This window comes from Aulonocara sp. 'chitande type north' Nkhata Bay, linkage group LG3 (assembly GCF_057382095.1).
Source record: "Aulonocara sp. 'chitande type north' Nkhata Bay isolate Kocher_YH1m ecotype deep benthic linkage group LG3, A_spYH_male_GT1.1, whole genome shotgun sequence".
NCBI lineage: Eukaryota > Metazoa > Chordata > Actinopteri > Cichliformes > Cichlidae > Aulonocara > Aulonocara sp. 'chitande type north' Nkhata Bay.
The window spans coordinates 19883723-19901889 of record NC_141346.1 but is presented as its reverse complement, the minus strand read 5'-3'; the positions used below and the strand labels follow the sequence as shown (position 1 = coordinate 19901889).

Below are 18167 nucleotides of genomic sequence, written 5' to 3'. Positions count from 1 at the left end.
TTCTATGGTAGGTCTTAAAGGGTTAAAGAAAACTTGTGGAGGATATATGTAAAACATTTGAGCTGAGAATTGAGGCTCTGTCAAGCTCACTTACTCAAATTTTAATTACTTCATTATTTTGCTGTTATTTCTCTTTCATGCTCAGACATGTGTCTCCCGCCTCTCAGCTTCACTCTTCCCACTATCTGGTTTCTTTACACCGCACACACACCCTCAACCTCAAGTCAAAGCAAGACTGTTTATATCAGTTACCTGACATTTACAGTGTTAGATTGTCTTCCTGACAATATCAGCATTCTTGGATTTTTAACAGCTGAACTTTGAAGTGGATGAAGAGAAAATGAGTGCAGTGACTGAGTCGCTCTGCTGCATTCTGCTGCTTTTTTTCTGCATGTTTTCCCGTAAGTACAAAATAACAGCAGCTCACTAATAACACTAAGAACAATTGATTGATTGGAGGAAGTAAGAAGCTGTGTGGAAATGGAGTAGACTATATCTTGTAGCTAAGTAACACATTTGGCAGTCCTGATATTTATTGCGACTGAAGCGAACCCTAATATAGAAAAAAGTCCACGACAGCTTATCTTTACATTTTTACATGTTGTTACACATTTTATTAATTTGTATGTATTACGTCGACAGCAACAACAAACTGCTAAAAACTGCAATAAACTCAAAGAAATTACAATCATTTTTGTTTTTGTACACATTTTCTTTACTTACAACAATGTCAAAGGCGTTGAAGAAGAGGTTTGGGGCCACTTCATCCAGAGAACTGCTGCTTACTGGATATTTCCTCTTGTTCAGACTATTCTCTGTAGCGATGACTGTGAGCAGATCAGACCTGTCTGCAGTATTCAGCCCAGCCCATGTGGCACCAACAACCATCCTACATTCAAAGTCACTTATATAACCATTCTTCATCATTCTGATGTTCAGTTTGAACTTCAGCAGGTTGTCTTGATCATGTCTAAATGCCTAAATGCATTTGGTTGCTTCCATTTTATTGGCTAATTAGTCATTTGCATTAACAAACAGATGAATACAAAACGACAGGGATTGACCCAAAGTACTTTTTCGTAAAGGCAGTGAGATTAATAAGGAAAGTATATAAAAACTGATTTGAGAAGGGAATAAAACCTAAGATTTAAATGTAAAATATGATTAAAAATACATGAAATACAGCTCAGGAATCTCTGTTTGGTCCTCACTGTGAAGTGAACAGTTGTATTTTCACCTTTAACCTCTCTGCTCTGTATTGTTTCCTCCTTCAGACCAGGAAACCATCACAGCTGATTCTAAGCAGAATGTCAATCTCACATGTCAGGTACCAAATAAAACGGACCCCATCATTGTTGTAGAGTGGAGCAGAGCTGACCTGGTACCAGAATATGTTTTTGTGTATCGGAATGAGAAGCTTGATCTGGAAAACCAGCATCCATCCTTTAAGAACCGTGTGGATCTGCGAGACAGACAGATGAAGGACAGAGACGTGTCTTTGATTCTAAAGAATGTGACGATTAATGACACTGGAATATACGAGTGTCATGTCTTCATGAGTGCAACAAAAGTTCGTCTGAAGACCAAACCCATCTGCAACATCACCCTGAGAGTTGTTCCTCCAGGTGAGTGAGTAGAGTTGAGTGTGTGATCAGAGGTGAAGCTGCTTCCTGGTTGTTGATGTTTGTTTCTAAAGAAAGCATCTGGTCTGAGTGATGTGATCAGAGTGCAGTAGATAATGTCTGACAGCAGTTTGAAGAGGAAATGGATTCTGTTCTGTTCTTCACTCATCACCTACCTGACAGCTGACACCTCACACCTGTTTCTCACCTGCAGGTCAGCCAGGAGGAGACACAGAGGATGGAGGGAAGGAGGATGGATCTGTTGGACTGAAAGTTGGCCTGCCACTTTTAGGTGTGCTACTTATTGCTGCTGCTGTTGTTGTTTTTTGATAAAGAACAAGGTCAAGATTTATACCAATCTGGGCACGCAGTAGAGAATGAGCTGTAGACTTCAATCATGTAAAATGTGTTTCATCTCTGTCAAACCTCCTGTTTTATTGTGTTTATCAGTGGCTCTGTGAGCTTCAGTGTGTTCGTGTGTATTTTGTTTCAAGGTGCTGCTTAGTCTTTAACAATGCTCTGTAGTCAAAATGTTTAAAATGAGTCGAAGGTTTTCTTTTTTAAATATGTTCAGAAAGTGTGTGGGAAAATAATTATTGGATATTAAGTAGCGGAATTTCAAGAGCAGGACCACGTCTCCAACACGCTCCTTCCGGTTCCCCCAGTTCTGCAAGCTGTTGATTCTCATTTACGCGCCTCACCCTCCCTTCCTCCCTTTTTCAATTCTGTAACTTCTTCACTTCTATTAGGTACATGGGGATCTGCCAGGCCCGGGAACCGACGCCAATCCCTTTCAAGGCCTTCCCCAAACCATAGCTCAATTCATGTCCAAGAATAAACCTTTACCTACTTATGGATGGCGGTGTTCCAGTTTGACCACTTGGTGGCAGCTTTGTGTCTCTCTTATAATGCTGCTGTATGGTAGGCTTCAAAAGCCGAATGTTTTTCAGCTTTAAATCAGCCGAGATCCTTTGAATCTACCATTGTCTGTGCTTTGCTCCATTTTCCATGAATATTTCCTGAATTTCCCCTCACCCCAACCAGTCGCAGCAGATGATTGCGCCTCTCTGGTTTTGTTGGAGGTTTCATTTCTCATGAAGGAAGGTTTTCCCTACCCACTGTCACCCAACGCTTGGTCACAGTGTATCATCTGTTTTGGGGTCTTCTCTGTACTATTGTAGGGTCTTTATCCTTAAATACAAAATTGCCTGGAGGTGACTGCTGTTGTGATTTGGTCCTCTATAAATAAAATTGAATTTAACTGACGGACTGTAAACTGTTTCTTTTCTCGTGTTCAGCCACTGCTGGCAGAGAGAAAGAAAGTAAAACCTAAAAGGGAGTATCCTTCATCAAAGCTCCACCAGTCTCCTAGAATATGTTCACACGTACACGGGTTTTTTGAAAACAGATTTTTCTATGCATCTTTCGTCCAAACGTAAACTGCATTTTCAATCACTGAAAACCGAGATGTTTATTAACTCCTGCTGGGGTGGAGAGTTTCGAAAACTTAGTTTTTACATGTGGACGAGGAAAACAGAGATTTAATCTGACTATCTGCAGTTTTTAAACGCTTATATATGCACACAAAGTTACTGTACCTCCATTTAGAAAGACAGAGGCGTCAGAGCGAACTTCTACATTCACACTGATGTCGTCGTCAGTTTTTAACAAACTTGATTTTTTTTAAAGTTAAATTTAGGCCTGCTGTATGGATTTTGTTCATTCCTAAGTTGTGAGTCTACACCAGCCAAAATACTGTCTTTCGTTATTAACATTTGAAGTGATGAAGGCATGAAGGAAAAGTAACACAGAATTAAATGCTTTTCCAGAAAAACTTTTCAGAAGTACTGTGTAAAACCCTCTTTACTGTTTCCCTCCCAGGCTTCTAGACTTCTCATTGGACAACATTTCCACAGGGCTAAGATCTGGCATGTACTTGACAACATTTGACTGTGTTCTTGGCATTTAAATTGGACAGATATTTTTCAAAACTGCACCTGTGGACGGGATACTTAAAAAAAATGTACACATAAAATCTCTATTTTTAAAAAATACCCGTGTACGTGTGGACGCAGTCCTAGATTCATCACAATTGGACTGTTAGTTTTTTTAAGTAAGGGGTGTCCAACTCCAGTTCTCGAGAGCTACTGTCCTGCAGCTTTTAGATGCATCTCTACTCCAACACAGCTGAATCAAATGGTTGGATTACCTCTTCAGCAGGCTATCAAGTTTGGCAATGGCCTGATAACAAGCCATTCATTTGATTCAGCTGTGTTGGAACAAAACCCCCCTTAAAGAACTACCGGACCAAACTGGTTTCATTAAAGGTAGGCACTCATCAACAAATACACGCAGAATACTTAATTTTATAGACTACATGTAGTAAAAACATTGAAACCACGATATTGTCTCTAGATGCAGAAAATACATTTATATTTTTTATTTATATTTGCAAATTTACACAATTTTGGTTTTGGAGACTTTCATAAACTGGTTGAAAATATTACATAATTGCCCAACAGCCTGTGACAGCACAAATGCCCAAACATCCCCCAGCTTCTGTCTCCCCTTCACTGTTTGCAATTTTTATTTAATCACTAACAGCAGCAATCAGACAGGCTACAGTAATTAAGTGCAAAAAATGTAAAACATAAGATCAGTCTTTATGCGGATGTGTTACTTTTTCTCCAACACTCACAAACCACTCTCTGAGGTAATTACATTAATAAACTTGTTCTCAAGTGTTTCATATTATTTGATAAACAGTTTTTCCCATTAATTGCTCCTTCCAAAATTCTTCTACCCCACTGCAATTTGGAAATATTAAATATTTAGGTATTAATGTTATTAATGAAACCACATCCCACTTAATAAAGAAAGTAGAAGATGATCTGTCTAGGTGGAAATCTCTACCCATATCACTCATGGGAAAGGTTGTGTCAGTAAAAACTATGGTCTTGCCAAGACTCAATTATTTATTCTTAGTGATTCTGAATAAACAATCAGTAGACACGTTTAGATCTGTTCCGACGACCATTTATAAATTCCTTTAGAAAGATACACCAACGTGTATCAGTCTAAAAATGCTTTAAAGGACCAAGAACAAAGGAGGACTAGATCTGCCTAACTTTCAACACTACTTCCTAGCCAACAGGCTACAATCATTTTAGCATAGTTTAAAAATACCCTCAAAGATGAGCCCTGGCTAGATGTAGAACAAGCACTATGCAGTAATATAGATTGCAGACCTACCATTTATCAGGTCAAACATTAAATGACATGAATGCTTTAAAAGTATCAACATCGGCTCCTCTCTGACAGCATGGTGGGAGTTTCTAAAAATGACCTAGTTTTCATGAATCCCATGCAAATGTACACCCATCTGAACAATAGTGATGGGATTTTTGGCTCTTTTTAGTGATCCGAGCCGAAAGAGCCGGTTCTCTAAAAAGAGCCGAAACTCCCCGGCTCTTTCGGTTCCCAACCGGCTCTTCAGGTTGCTTTGTTGCTTTAATTATTATTAACAACAATATAAAATTATGCACAAAAATAATTACTAATGTAAAAGAAATGTGGTTTTATTTATATATGTTTATATATAAATATATACAGTGGCCCCTAGACTCCAAAGCACATTTATTATATATTACACTTGTAACTATATTACAGTGTGATCCTCACACTGTAATATAGTTGTCATTTCAACGGTGTCTTTATTCTTATAAAAAAAGGGTTGGTTTAAAGAAATTGGCTAATGTCTGTTGGGTCAAGGCCTTTGTTTTAGTTACTATGCTAAAGTAAATGTCAGGGATTTTAAATTATTACTTTTACTATCCTTAGCTTGAGAAAGAATTCCCTTTACTACTATTCAGCATTTATAGTAGATATATTCATAGCTATTGTACATTTTACACAGTTTGTATGTCAGTGCAAAGTGTATTTCACCTCTTTGTTAAGGTTAGCAATAAATCTGACCTGGTTACAATGTTTTTACTCCTTTTTTATATAAACCTGTATTAATAAAGCTAATAATACAACCACGTGTCTAGCATTTAAGGTGGAGGTTAAGAGAGTCTTCACAATATCTGTTAGCAGAAATAATCTTTTTGATCTCACAGTCACAACTGATATTCTTATTTGGAAAAACACAAAGGGTATTTTTTTTTGACTATAAATGTGTTCTACTTGAAGCAAAAAACAGCCTTAACCAAAGTGCAGGTGTTGCCTTCTGATAACAACAAAGTGGACTCCACAGTTCTGGGATGTATGGGAAACTTGGCATTACAACACAGCAAGTGTTTTTAGTCTCAACCCTGTCACAACCTGGCTCAAAGGAAATGACAAGCAAGTGCGAGACCACACACAGGCTTTTGAAGGCTGTAAGATATATTTAATGAAAATAAGGGGAAGAAACTTAAACACAATTGAAATGATATAAAAGCCATAACTGAAGCCTCAAATAAACATGATGGATGCCAGGCGGAGAGAGACAGCCCGCCATGGTTTAGTCATGATGTCTTTATATACTGGGACTGCCTTTTCAGGTGTGCTGCATCTATAATTGGGTCAGCTCCACCTACCTGCAAGAAACAGGTAACAGAAAAAACAAAACAAGGCCAGCCCACTGGCTGTCACACTTGGACTAGAACAGCACCTACACCAATGTGGCTTGCGTCCACATACAGCTTGAAGGGCTGATCCAGACGAGGTGCTAAGAGCACTGGTTCAGAGCACAGTAAAACCTTTACATCCTGAAAAGCTTGCTGGCATGCTGCAGACCAAATAAACTTTACTTTGGCCTTGAACAAATCAGTCAGAGGAGCAACCACTGTTGAGAAGTTTTGACAAAAACAGCGATAATAACCGACCAGACCAAAAATCTCACGAGTTCTTTTTTGGTTACTGGAACAGGGAACTCCTTGATGGCCAACACCTTTGCATCAACCGGCCTCACATAACCTTGGCCCACAACCTTACCAAGATAGGTCACAGTTGCTTTTGCAAATTCACATTTCGCCAAGTTGATAGTCAGATTTCCCCAAACTAGTCGTTCAAACAGAGTGCGAATTAGTGATGGGTCGTTCGCGAACGAAATGGCTCTTAGATCCGACTCTTTGAAGTGAACGACGCGAGCCGGCTCCTTATCGCGAGCCGTCACGTGGTTTTTTTTTGTTTTGTTTTTTTCTCTTTTCTTTCTCTCAACCTCTCTCTCGCACTTTTTTTCCGCTTCACTCTGCACGCGAGTCTTGTGCTTTATGCTGGGCAGAGGGGGGAGGGGCGGTAGTTACACTCAGTAGCACAGGAACAGAGCCAGAGGGAGAGAGAGAGAAAGAGCCAGGGACAACAACGTCACATTAGAAAGGTATAGTAATCATCCACAACTATTTTCGGTTGCAGATGATAAAGGATTCAGAAAGTTTATTCATGCAGGTCCATATGACAGAGAATATGCATCTTCTTTTTGTTTTCATATTATAATTTATATTTATTTGTGTTGTGGTTTGCAGTGTTTTGTGTTGTTTCACTTTAAATTTGTAAAAGGAAAAAGCGGAAAATTTAAATAGTTAAAAGTTGAAATGTGAATAGTTGATTTTTGTATTATGTGATTTATTTATTACATTTTTTGTGGAGTGAATAAATAAAAGTATATTTACGGTGGCCCCTACAGACAAAGCACGTAAAAACTCCAAGACACGTACAAACTCTGAAGCACATACAAACCCTGAAGCACGTACAAACTCCAAAACACGTAAAAACTCAGAAGCACATAAAAACTCAGAAGCACATAAAAACTCAAAACACGTACAAAAGACAACAGAAGTGCTCCAGGATGCTGGGCGCAGTGTGGAGCTTTTGTTATCTTGTGGCTACACAAGCCAGCAAGTACCAACGACCGGATTTGGTGTGTTGTAGTAACAGGTAAATGAACTTTTTTTAAAATTTGAATATATATGAGTGCCTGTGTATAAATACACAAACAATACACACATGCTTTCAATTGTGTAATTTAAGTGATCTAGTAGCTCTGCTTTGGAAGTTCAGTTCATGCTAGAAATGTGTTTTATATTTATATATAAACATATATAAATAAAACCAAATTTTTTTACGTTAGTAATTCCTTTTGTGCACAATTTTATAGTATTGTTAATAATAAATTAATTAAAGCAACAAAACAACCTGAAGAGCCGGTTCGGAGCCGAAAGAGCCGGCTCTTTTTAGTGAGCCGAACCGAAAGAGCCGGATGTCGTCAATATGAGGCAAAGGATAAGAATCGGGTTTGGTCACTGCATTTACTTTACGAAAGTCTGTGCAACAACGTGGTGATTTATCAGCTTTTTCAACCAACAAACATGGGGAAGCCCAGCTTGATGACGACGGCACTGCAATGTTGTTTTCCAACATGTACTGAACTTCCTGCTCATTTATTTTCCTCAGAGACTCTGTAGAACCTCTGCCAGATTGGTTTGGCATCACCCACATCAATATCGTGCTCTATCAAAGTTGTTTTAGAAGGTGTGTCTCTAAACAAAGTTGGATACCTTTTAATTAATGCAGACAGTTCTGCACGTTTGTCATCAGGCAAATGGCCCAACAGCACATCCAAGTTCTGAAGAGTTTCTGAATTCTTCAGATGACCAAGCAATAAAGGATCATCAGGTGCTGCCACATCCTCCCCCCCACAAGCAGTCAACGTCACTGCACAAGTAGTCAACGCTGGACTTGATGTGGAAGGAGAAATGAGAGAGCCTGATAAACTAACAGATAAAGGACAAACATGATATGGTTTTAACAAATTAACATGGCAAAGTTGATTTCTTTTCCTGCGATCTGGGGTCGCAATCAGGTAATTCTGTTCTGACAGTTTCTGCACCACAGTATAAGGTCCAGCAAATCTTGCCTGGAATGGTGACCCTGCAATTGGCAGCAAAGCCAAAACCTGGTCACCTTCACTAAACTGCTGCTTTTCAGACTGCCGGTCACGAAAATATTTCATCCGGAGCTGAGCCTTTTCAAGGTTCCGTTGTGCCAACTGACCTGCCACATACAGCCTGTGCCGAAAAGGTAATCTATCAAGTTCACTGGTGGTTCACCTGATAACCACTTATCACACAGCACTTTCAAGGGTCCCCGAACTTTGTGGCCAAAGACCAAGTCTTTTGGGCTAAACCAAGTACTCTCCTGGCACACTTCTTGTGCCGCCAACAGAAGCCACGGTAAACCTTTCTCCCAGTCACTCCTCATTTCTGTGCAATAGGCATGTAACAAGGACTTCAGCGTTTGATGGAAGAGCTCTAAAGCACCTTGGCTCTGATTCCAATGTCTGTGATGAACTGAAGCCACTCTTTAGTCCTTCAAAATATTCCTGTACTTGAGGGTGTCCACAGAAATCTGGAGTTGAACTCATCCTGAACTGACTCAGCTCTTGATGTTCAACTGCAAGGCCACAGTCGCGTCCATCAAACCTAAAAGTACAAGAAAAAATTTTACTATGAAAATACTAGGAAAATGCTACAACATCCTTGTCTCTGTAGGGGAACAAAAGCTATGCTTAAAGTGACCAGGTAAAGTGGTTAAAGTAAAGTGGTTTTCTTAAAACCATTGAATAGAATTTAATAGAATAGAAAGTGGTCAGAGTTCCTGTAACTAGCTGCCTCTCGTGGTGCCATCTTGAACAATTGAGTTGCTGAAAACATTGGCCCATTTTTGTCATGCATTTAAGGAGATAATATCAAACAGCTTTTTATAAATTGTAGCACTGGAATCAACATGTGAAAAAAGTAGAGCTATTTAGTCCAAATTTTTGGTGGTGCAAACACTGTGGTGTCTGCTTTGACCATACAGTATGAGCAGACCAAGATCAAGTGCATAGATTAAAAGGTGGTATAAACTGTCATTTTTGTGATAACTACTTAAATTACAGAATTTTGATTTTTCACATTTTTAATTGACAAGAGTGATACAAACATGAGGCAGGTAATACATCACATCCGGTTTACCAGATGGACAACCTAACTGGGGGAATCAGGTTCGTGTTCCACTTCCTTTTGCATTCATTCAGATCCCTTTGAAGCAAAGCCATGAAAATGAAGCGCAGCAAGCACGTGTGTTCATGACTACCATTAAAGAGGTGCATTTCCCTAATGTCACTCAAAAGGTCCATCCAGAACTGGGTTATAAAAGAGACATAAAAACATAGTGTCAGTTCACAAAGCACCAGGCTTCAAAGCCTTACTATTTCTTACGTTTATGAAATTGTTTCTTGAGTTGATGTAAAGTGCGTGCATTTTGGATACTTTAGTTAGGTTATATTTTCTTATACCACAAATGACCATCTAACATGCACTTTCTCCAAGTGTTTCTTTTTTCCATGAGATTTCTATTCATCTTACTTTCTTTATTGACTATTTCAGTTTATATTTTCTATCTAATGCTTCTATGTAACATAATGGCTACACATTGAAGCTATAAAAGGAAAGGCGGTGTGATACACAGCAAGGCTTCTGAATCACTGATTATATATTACAGCCACACTTTTATCTGGTTAATATAGTGGTTCCTGGCAACAATTTAAAACCTACTGCTGTTTTCTGAAGTACGAACACCAGCTTTCATTTCTTTGGTTTGTTGTTGAAGATCCATACATATGACTGGCAGCTCCTGCAAAAAAATCCTGATGAGATGATCGTAAGGCACAATGCATTGCTGCCATTGTCCCATTTTCAGTGCTGTAGTCTGTGCGAAGTCACACTGGTATAACTCCAAGCACACTGAACGTAGTGTTGAGTGACTTCTGGGTTGCTGTTAGTTGCTTTGCAAACCACCACAATACCTTCCGTGAATAGCTATCAATACAACCACTGATAGCCAAACCATATGGCTTTAATTTGTCATATGTCCAGGTGAATCGTAAACTCTTCATACAAACTTTTTCCTTGAGCGTTTTGGACTCCAAATGGGTCGAGCTCTGCCATCATTACCATGACATCATGCCTTTTCACAGAAAGATGGTGTTTCTGACGCAGTGTCTGCCATACTAAACGGTATCCATAATGTTGACCAGGTCCCTTCAGCTCTTCTAATATTGCACCGAGGTGAGTAATGTTTTTTTTTCGGGACAGTGATAAACTTTTTAATCTACATTTCAGTGTGGTCAGACTGATCTTCTGTTTATGTTTTGAGGCCAAAATGTCCAAAGTTTCATTATAGGAGTAACCGTCTCTGAAATATTTCTGAATGAGGTCTTCGATGGAAATGTTTTCTTGAATTGGTCCTGATAAACAAAAAAGAAATAAGATGGGAAATGGTAAACTAGATCTTCAGACAAGAAATGTACAGTTTTAAATAACAATGGCATTTTAAAGCCAATGTATTGTCTCATTATTAAACTAAATTAATATGCTGCTTCTTTGGGCCTCAGTAAATTCAAGACAATTAAGGTATACAACTATAACTCTAACCTAGACGACTAGGAATCTTCACAGATATATACCTTACTGGTTTAAATGATTGCAAAATAACGCCTATGCAATTTATATAACATAAAAAATAATATAGTAAATAAGGATTGCTTTCAACTGTAAATAAACTGTAAACATCCAAATGGCAGCTTTGAAAACTGGTTGAGACAACCTTTTTTTTAATGTCTTATTTGTGAAATACTTACTGTTCTCGACAAACACCAAAAACTCAATATCTTTGCCACATGAACGTGAAAATGTTTTCTCTGAAACAAAAAGCATTTTTCTTTTACAATGGAGTATTAAAATGGCAAAGGGCAGCCCTAAGCTAAGGTGTATATACACAGACGCATTTCCAACACCTGTACTAAACAGCTACGTTGCTAGCGTTAAACTGAATTTCCACAACAGAGCTACCTAGATCACTTAAATTACACAATTGAAAGCATGAAAGCATATGTGTATTGTTTGTGTATAAATACACAAACAATACACATATGTTCAAATAATTAAAAAAAAAGTTCAGTCCCCGAGAGCTACTGTCCTGCAGCTTTTAGACTCAGCCCTACTCCAACACAGCTGAATCAAATGGTTGAATTACCTCGTCAGCAGGCTATCAAGTGTGGCAATTTCCTGCTTACAAGCCATTCATTTGATTCAGGTGTGTCGAAACAAGGATGCGACTATTCATGTAGTAAAAGCGTTGAAACCACAATATTGTCTCTAGATGCAGAAAAAGGCATTTTATAGAGTTTTTATTTTTATTTGCAACTTTACACAAATTTGGTTTGGAAACTTGGTTGAACATATTATATAATTGCCCAACAGCCTGTGTAAGAACAAATGACCAAACATCCCCCAGCTTCTGTCTCTTCTGTCACATTACAAACACCACCAAATATGCATACATGCCAACCCTCCCGATTTTTCCGGGAGAGTCCCAAATTTCAGTGCCCCTCCCGAAAATCTCCTGGAGCCACCATTCTCCCGAATTTCTCTAGATTTTCCAGCATAAAAATAGACGATGTCCTCTGCAACTCTGCACAAAGCTTCCTGTTCTGCACAGTTTCAGACTTGCTAAGCAATCTAATGACCTATGACACAGTTTATAACTAAAAGGTGGCATCTAATATACTGGCCTGTTATTAAATGCATAAAACACAATACACAGCAAATAAGCACTAGAAAATATATTTTCCTAATAGGCAGTAAAGGGGACAAAGTGTTCGTCACATCAGATGGAAAAAGATGAAAAAATAATTATTTTTATGTAAAGAACATGGTTATTTCTTGTACAGCAGCTATTATAAATGCAAAACAAGATTGGGATCTACTGAAGGATCCAGTGACTACAGCCTGTGGACACAGCTACTGCATGAACTGTATTAAAAGTTTCTGGGATGAAGAGGACAGGAAGGGAATCCACAGCTGCCCTCAGTGCAGGACGACTTTCAAACCGAGGCCTGTCCTGGAGAAAAACGTCATGTTTGCAACTTTAGTGGAGCAGCTGAAGCATACTGGACTCCAAGCTGCTGCAGGTGAGCAATGCTATGCTGGACCTGAAGATGTGGCCTGTGATGTCTGCACTGGGAGGAAGCTGAAAGCCATCAAGTCCTGTCTGGTGTGTCTGATCTCCTACTGTGAGAAACATATTCTGCTTCATTTTGAGTCTCCTGCCTTTAAAAAACACAAGCTGGTGGCCCCCTCCAAGAAGCTCCAGGAGAACATCTGCTCTTGTGATGATGAGGTGATGAAGATTTTCTGTCGTACTGATCAGCAGAGTATCTGTTATCTCTGCACAATGGATGCACATAAAGGCCATGAAACAGTCCCAGCTGCAGCAGAAAGGACTGAGAAGCAGAAGGAGCTCGAGGTGAGACGACTAAACATCCAGCAGAGAATCCAGGAGCGAGAGAAAGATGTGAAGCTGCTTCAACAGGAGGTGGAGGCCATCATTGGCTCTGCTGATAAAGCAGTGGAGGACAGTGAGAAGATGTTCACTGAGCTGATCCGTCTCATCCAGAAAAGAAGCTCTGATGTGAAGCAGCAGGTCAGATCCCAGTAGGAAACTGAAGTGAGACGAGTCAAAGAGCTTCAGGAGAAGCTGGAGCAGGAGATTGCTGAGCTGAAGAGGACAGACGGCGAGCTGGAGCAGCTCTCACACACAGAGGATCACAACCAGTTTCTACACAACTACCCCTCACTGTCAGCACTCAGTGAGTCTACACACTCATCCAGCATCAATATTCGTCCTCTGAGCTACTTTGAGGATGTGACAGCAGCTGTGTCAGAGACCAGAGATAAACTACAGGACACTCTGAGAGAGGAATGGACGAACATCTCACTGACAGTCACTGAAGTGGATGTTTTACTGTCACCACCAGAGCCAAAGACCAGAGCTGGATTCTTAAAATATTCACATGAAATCACACTGGATCCAAACACAGCAAGCACACATCTGTTATTATCTGACGGGAACAGAAAAGTAACATTAATGAAACAACAACAGTCTTATTCTGATCATCCAGACAGATTCACTTCATGCCATCAGATCCTGAGTACAGAGAGCCTGACTGGACGTTGTTACTGGGAGGTGGAGTGGAGAGGGGAAATGGTTTTTATAGCAGTCACATACAAGAATATCAGCAGAGCAGGGGGCCTCAATAAATGTGGTTTTGGATGGAATGAGAAATCTTGGGTATTAAATTGTTACAAAAACATTTTTCAATTTTGGCACAACGATGTCCGAACTCTCCTCTCAGGTCCTCAGAGTAGGAGTGTACCTGGATCACAGAGCAGGTATTCTGTCTTTCTACAGCGTCTCTGAAACCATGACTCTCCTGCACAGAGTCCAGACCACATTCACTCAGCCGCTCCATGCTGGACTTTATCTTTCTGAAGTTGGAGACAGTGCAGAGCTGATTAAAGTCAAATAGACAGAGAAGATATGTTCATGTTGATCCCTGATCACTATATTTGTGTAGTTTCTAAATGAGGCTTTACATTTTAGAAGCTGAGAAGTTCAGTGGCCCATTGATTCAAATTGTACTTACATTTATATACCTTACATCATTATAAATCTTAATTTGTTCTTATGGCTGATAATGTGAGTTAAATGATACTACTCTTCATATTCAGCATGTTTGAAATCTTTAATCAATCTGGTTAGTGGTTTTATTCTGTAGTTGCTGTAGTGGGTTGTCAAATGCAACAATATATTGAAGCTGCATCAGTTGATTCATCAGTTAGTCAATGATTAGAGAATTGATTGTTTTATCATTATTTTAGTAACATTTAAAGCTGGTTCCAGTTTCTGAAATGTGAAGATTGTTGATTTTATATGTAAAGAATTTTTCTTTTTTCATTGAACCTTTTAAGGGTTTTCTCATAGTAGTTTTGGGGAGTTTTTAATTAGATTTACAGCTTCAGAATAACTTTGTGATGTCAGATTAGAAAGTTTGCGTCCAACTGCAGGGTTGGATTTTTTTTATATGATAGTTGAATTTGTTGTATTGGAATTGAGTAACATTTTTACTGATGGATGATTCGTTGTAAAACGTTGATCTACCAACAGTTTATTTCTTTATTATGATTAAATGTAAAACAAATATATTTTCCACTTTTGTTTGACAGAGGCAGGAATGTCTCTGTCTTGCATGTAACTTTGTCCAGTAAATTGTTGAAACTGAAACTAAACAGCTACGTTGCTAGCGTTAAACTGAATTTCCACAACAGAGCTACCTAGATCACTTAAATTACACAATTGAAAGCATGAAAGCATATGTGTATTGTTTGTGTATAAATACACAAACAATACACATATGTTCAAATAATTAAAAAAAAAGTTCAGTCCCCGAGAGCTACTGTCCTGCAGCTTTTAGACTCAGCCCTACTCCAACACAGCTGAATCAAATGGTTGAATTACCTCGTCAGCAGGCTATCAAGTGTGGCAATTTCCTGCTTACAAGCCATTCATTTGATTCAGGTGTGTCGAAACAAGGATGCGACTATTCATGTAGTAAAAGCATTGAAACCACAATATTGTCTCTAGATGCAGAAAAAGGCATTTTATAGAGTTTTTATTTTTATTTGCAACTTTACACAAATTTGGTTTGGAAACTTGGTTGAACATATTATATAATTGCCCAACAGCCTGTGTAAGAACAAATGACCAAACATCCCCCAGCTTCTGTCTCTTCTGTCACATTACAAACACCACCAAATATGCATACATGCCAACCCTCCCGATTTTTCCGGGAGAGTCCCAAATTTCAGTGCCCCTCCCGAAAATCTCCTGGAGCCACCATTCTCCCGAATTTCTCTAGATTTTCCAGCATAAAAATAGACGATGTCCTCTGCAACTCTGCACAAAGCTTCCTGTTCTGCACAGTTTCAGACTTGCTAAGCAATCTAATGACCTATGACACAGTTTATAACTAAAAGGTGGCATCTAATATACTGGCCTGTTATTAAATGCATAAAACACAATACACAGCAAATAAGCACTAGAAAATATATTTTCCTAATAGGCAGTAAAGGGGACAAAGTGTTCGTCACATCAGATGGAAAAAGATGAAAAAATAATTATTTTTATGTAAAGAACATGGTTATTTCTTGTACAGCAGCTATTATAAATGCAAAACAAGATTGGGATCTACTGAAGGATCCAGTGACTACAGCCTGTGGACACAGCTACTGCATGAACTGTATTAAAAGTTTCTGGGATGAAGAGGACAGGAAGGGAATCCACAGCTGCCCTCAGTGCAGGACGACTTTCAAACCGAGGCCTGTCCTGGAGAAAAACGTCATGTTTGCAACTTTAGTGGAGCAGCTGAAGCATACTGGACTCCAAGCTGCTGCAGGTGAGCAATGCTATGCTGGACCTGAAGATGTGGCCTGTGATGTCTGCACTGGGAGGAAGCTGAAAGCCATCAAGTCCTGTCTGGTGTGTCTGATCTCCTACTGTGAGAAACATATTCTGCTTCATTTTGAGTCTCCTGCCTTTAAAAAACACAAGCTGGTGGCCCCCTCCAAGAAGCTCCAGGAGAACATCTGCTCTTGTGATGATGAGGTGATGAAGATTTTCTGTCGTACTGATCAGCAGAGTATCTGTTATCTCTGCACAATGGATGCACATAAAGGCCATGAAACAGTCCCAGCTGCAGCAGAAAGGACTGAGAAGCAGAAGGAGCTCGAGGTGAGACGACTAAACATCCAGCAGAGAATCCAGGAGCGAGAGAAAGATGTGAAGCTGCTTCAACAGGAGGTGGAGGCCATCATTGGCTCTGCTGATAAAGCAGTGGAGGACAGTGAGAAGATGTTCACTGAGCTGATCCGTCTCATCCAGAAAAGAAGCTCTGATGTGAAGCAGCAGGTCAGATCCCAGTAGGAAACTGAAGTGAGACGAGTCAAAGAGCTTCAGGAGAAGCTGGAGCAGGAGATTGCTGAGCTGAAGAGGACAGACGGCGAGCTGGAGCAGCTCTCACACACAGAGGATCACAACCAGTTTCTACACAACTACCCCTCACTGTCAGCACTCAGTGAGTCTACACACTCATCCAGCATCAATATTCGTCCTCTGAGGTACTTTGAGGATGTGACAGCAGCTGTGTCAGAGACCAGAGATAAACTACAGGACACTCTGAGAGAGGAATGGACGAACATCTCACTGACAGTCACTGAAGTGGATGTTTTACTGTCACCACCAGAGCCAAAGACCAGAGCTGGATTCTTAAAATATTCACATGAAATCACACTGGATCCAAACACAGCAAGCACACATCTGTTATTATCTGACGGGAACAGAAAAGTAACATTAATGAAACAACAACAGTCTTATTCTGATCATCCAGACAGATTCACTTCATGCCATCAGATCCTGAGTACAGAGAGCCTGACTGGACGTTGTTACTGGGAGGTGGAGTGGAGAGGGGAAATGGTTTTTATAGCAGTCACATACAAGAATATCAGCAGAGCAGGGGGCCTCAATAAATGTGGTTTTGGATGGAATGAGAAATCTTGGGTATTAAATTGTTACAAAAACATTTTTCAATTTTGGCACAACGATGTCCGAACTCTCCTCTCAGGTCCTCAGAGTAGGAGTGTACCTGGATCACAGAGCAGGTATTCTGTCTTTCTACAGCGTCTCTGAAACCATGACTCTCCTGCACAGAGTCCAGACCACATTCACTCAGCCGCTCCATGCTGGACTTTATCTTTCTGAAGTTGGAGACAGTGCAGAGTTGATTAAAGTCAAATAGACAGAGAAGATATGTTCATGTTGATCCCTGATCACTATATTTGTGTAGTTTCTAAATGAGGCTTTACATTTTAGAAGCTGAGAAGTTCAGTGGCCCATTGATTCAAATTGTACTTACATTTATATACCTTACATCATTATAAATCTTAATTTGTTCTTATGGCTGATAATGTGAGTTAAATTATACTACTCTTCATATTCAGCATGTTTGAAATCTTTAATCAATCTGGTTAGTGGTTTTATTCTGTAGTTGCTGTAGTGGGTTGTCAAATGCAACAATATATTGAAGCTGCATCAGTTGATTCATCAGTTAGTCAATGATTAGAGAATTGATTGTTTTATCATTATTTTAGTAACATTTAAAGCTGGTTCCAGTTTCTGAAATGTGAAGATTGTTGATTTTATATGTAAAGAATTTTTCTTTTTTCATTGAACCTTTTAAGGGTTTTCTCATAGTAGTTTTGGGGAGTTTTTAATTAGATTTACAGCTTCAGAATAACTTTGTGATGTCAGATTAGAAAGTTTGCGTCCAACTGCAGGGTTGGATTTTTTTTATATGATAGTTGAATTTGTTGTATTGGAATTGAGTAACATTTTTACTGATGGATGATTCGTTGTAAAACGTTGATCTACCAACAGTTTATTTCTTTATTATGATTAAATGTAAAACAAATATATTTTCCACTTTTGTTTGACAGAGGCAGGAATGTCTCTGTCTTGCATGTAACTTTGTCCAGTAAATTGTTGAAACTGAAACTAAACAGCTACGTTGCTAGCGTTAAAAATGAATTTCCACAACAGAGCTACCTAGATCACTTAAATTACACA

General features: G+C 39.3%; 1 protein-coding gene and 2 pseudogenes across 1 annotated transcript; all 3 read left to right on the top strand.

Moving 5' to 3' along the window:
- Positions 1 to 223: 223 nt before the first annotated feature.
- Positions 224 to 2275, top strand: LOC147334410 (butyrophilin subfamily 2 member A2-like). The gene is made up of 3 exons (XM_086287328.1): positions 224 to 401; positions 1275 to 1625; positions 1837 to 2275. Exons 1-3 carry the CDS (start codon positions 341 to 343, stop codon positions 1950 to 1952), a joined length of 528 nt encoding a protein of 175 aa, XP_086143454.1. The 5' UTR covers positions 224 to 340; the 3' UTR covers positions 1953 to 2275.
- Positions 2276 to 12359: 10084 nt separating this feature from the next.
- Positions 12360 to 14038, top strand: LOC147334409 (tripartite motif-containing protein 16-like; annotated as a pseudogene).
- A 1645-nt stretch (positions 14039 to 15683) lies between these two features.
- LOC147334408 (tripartite motif-containing protein 16-like) lies at positions 15684 to 17340 on the top strand (annotated as a pseudogene).
- Positions 17341 to 18167: the final 827 nt, after the last annotated feature.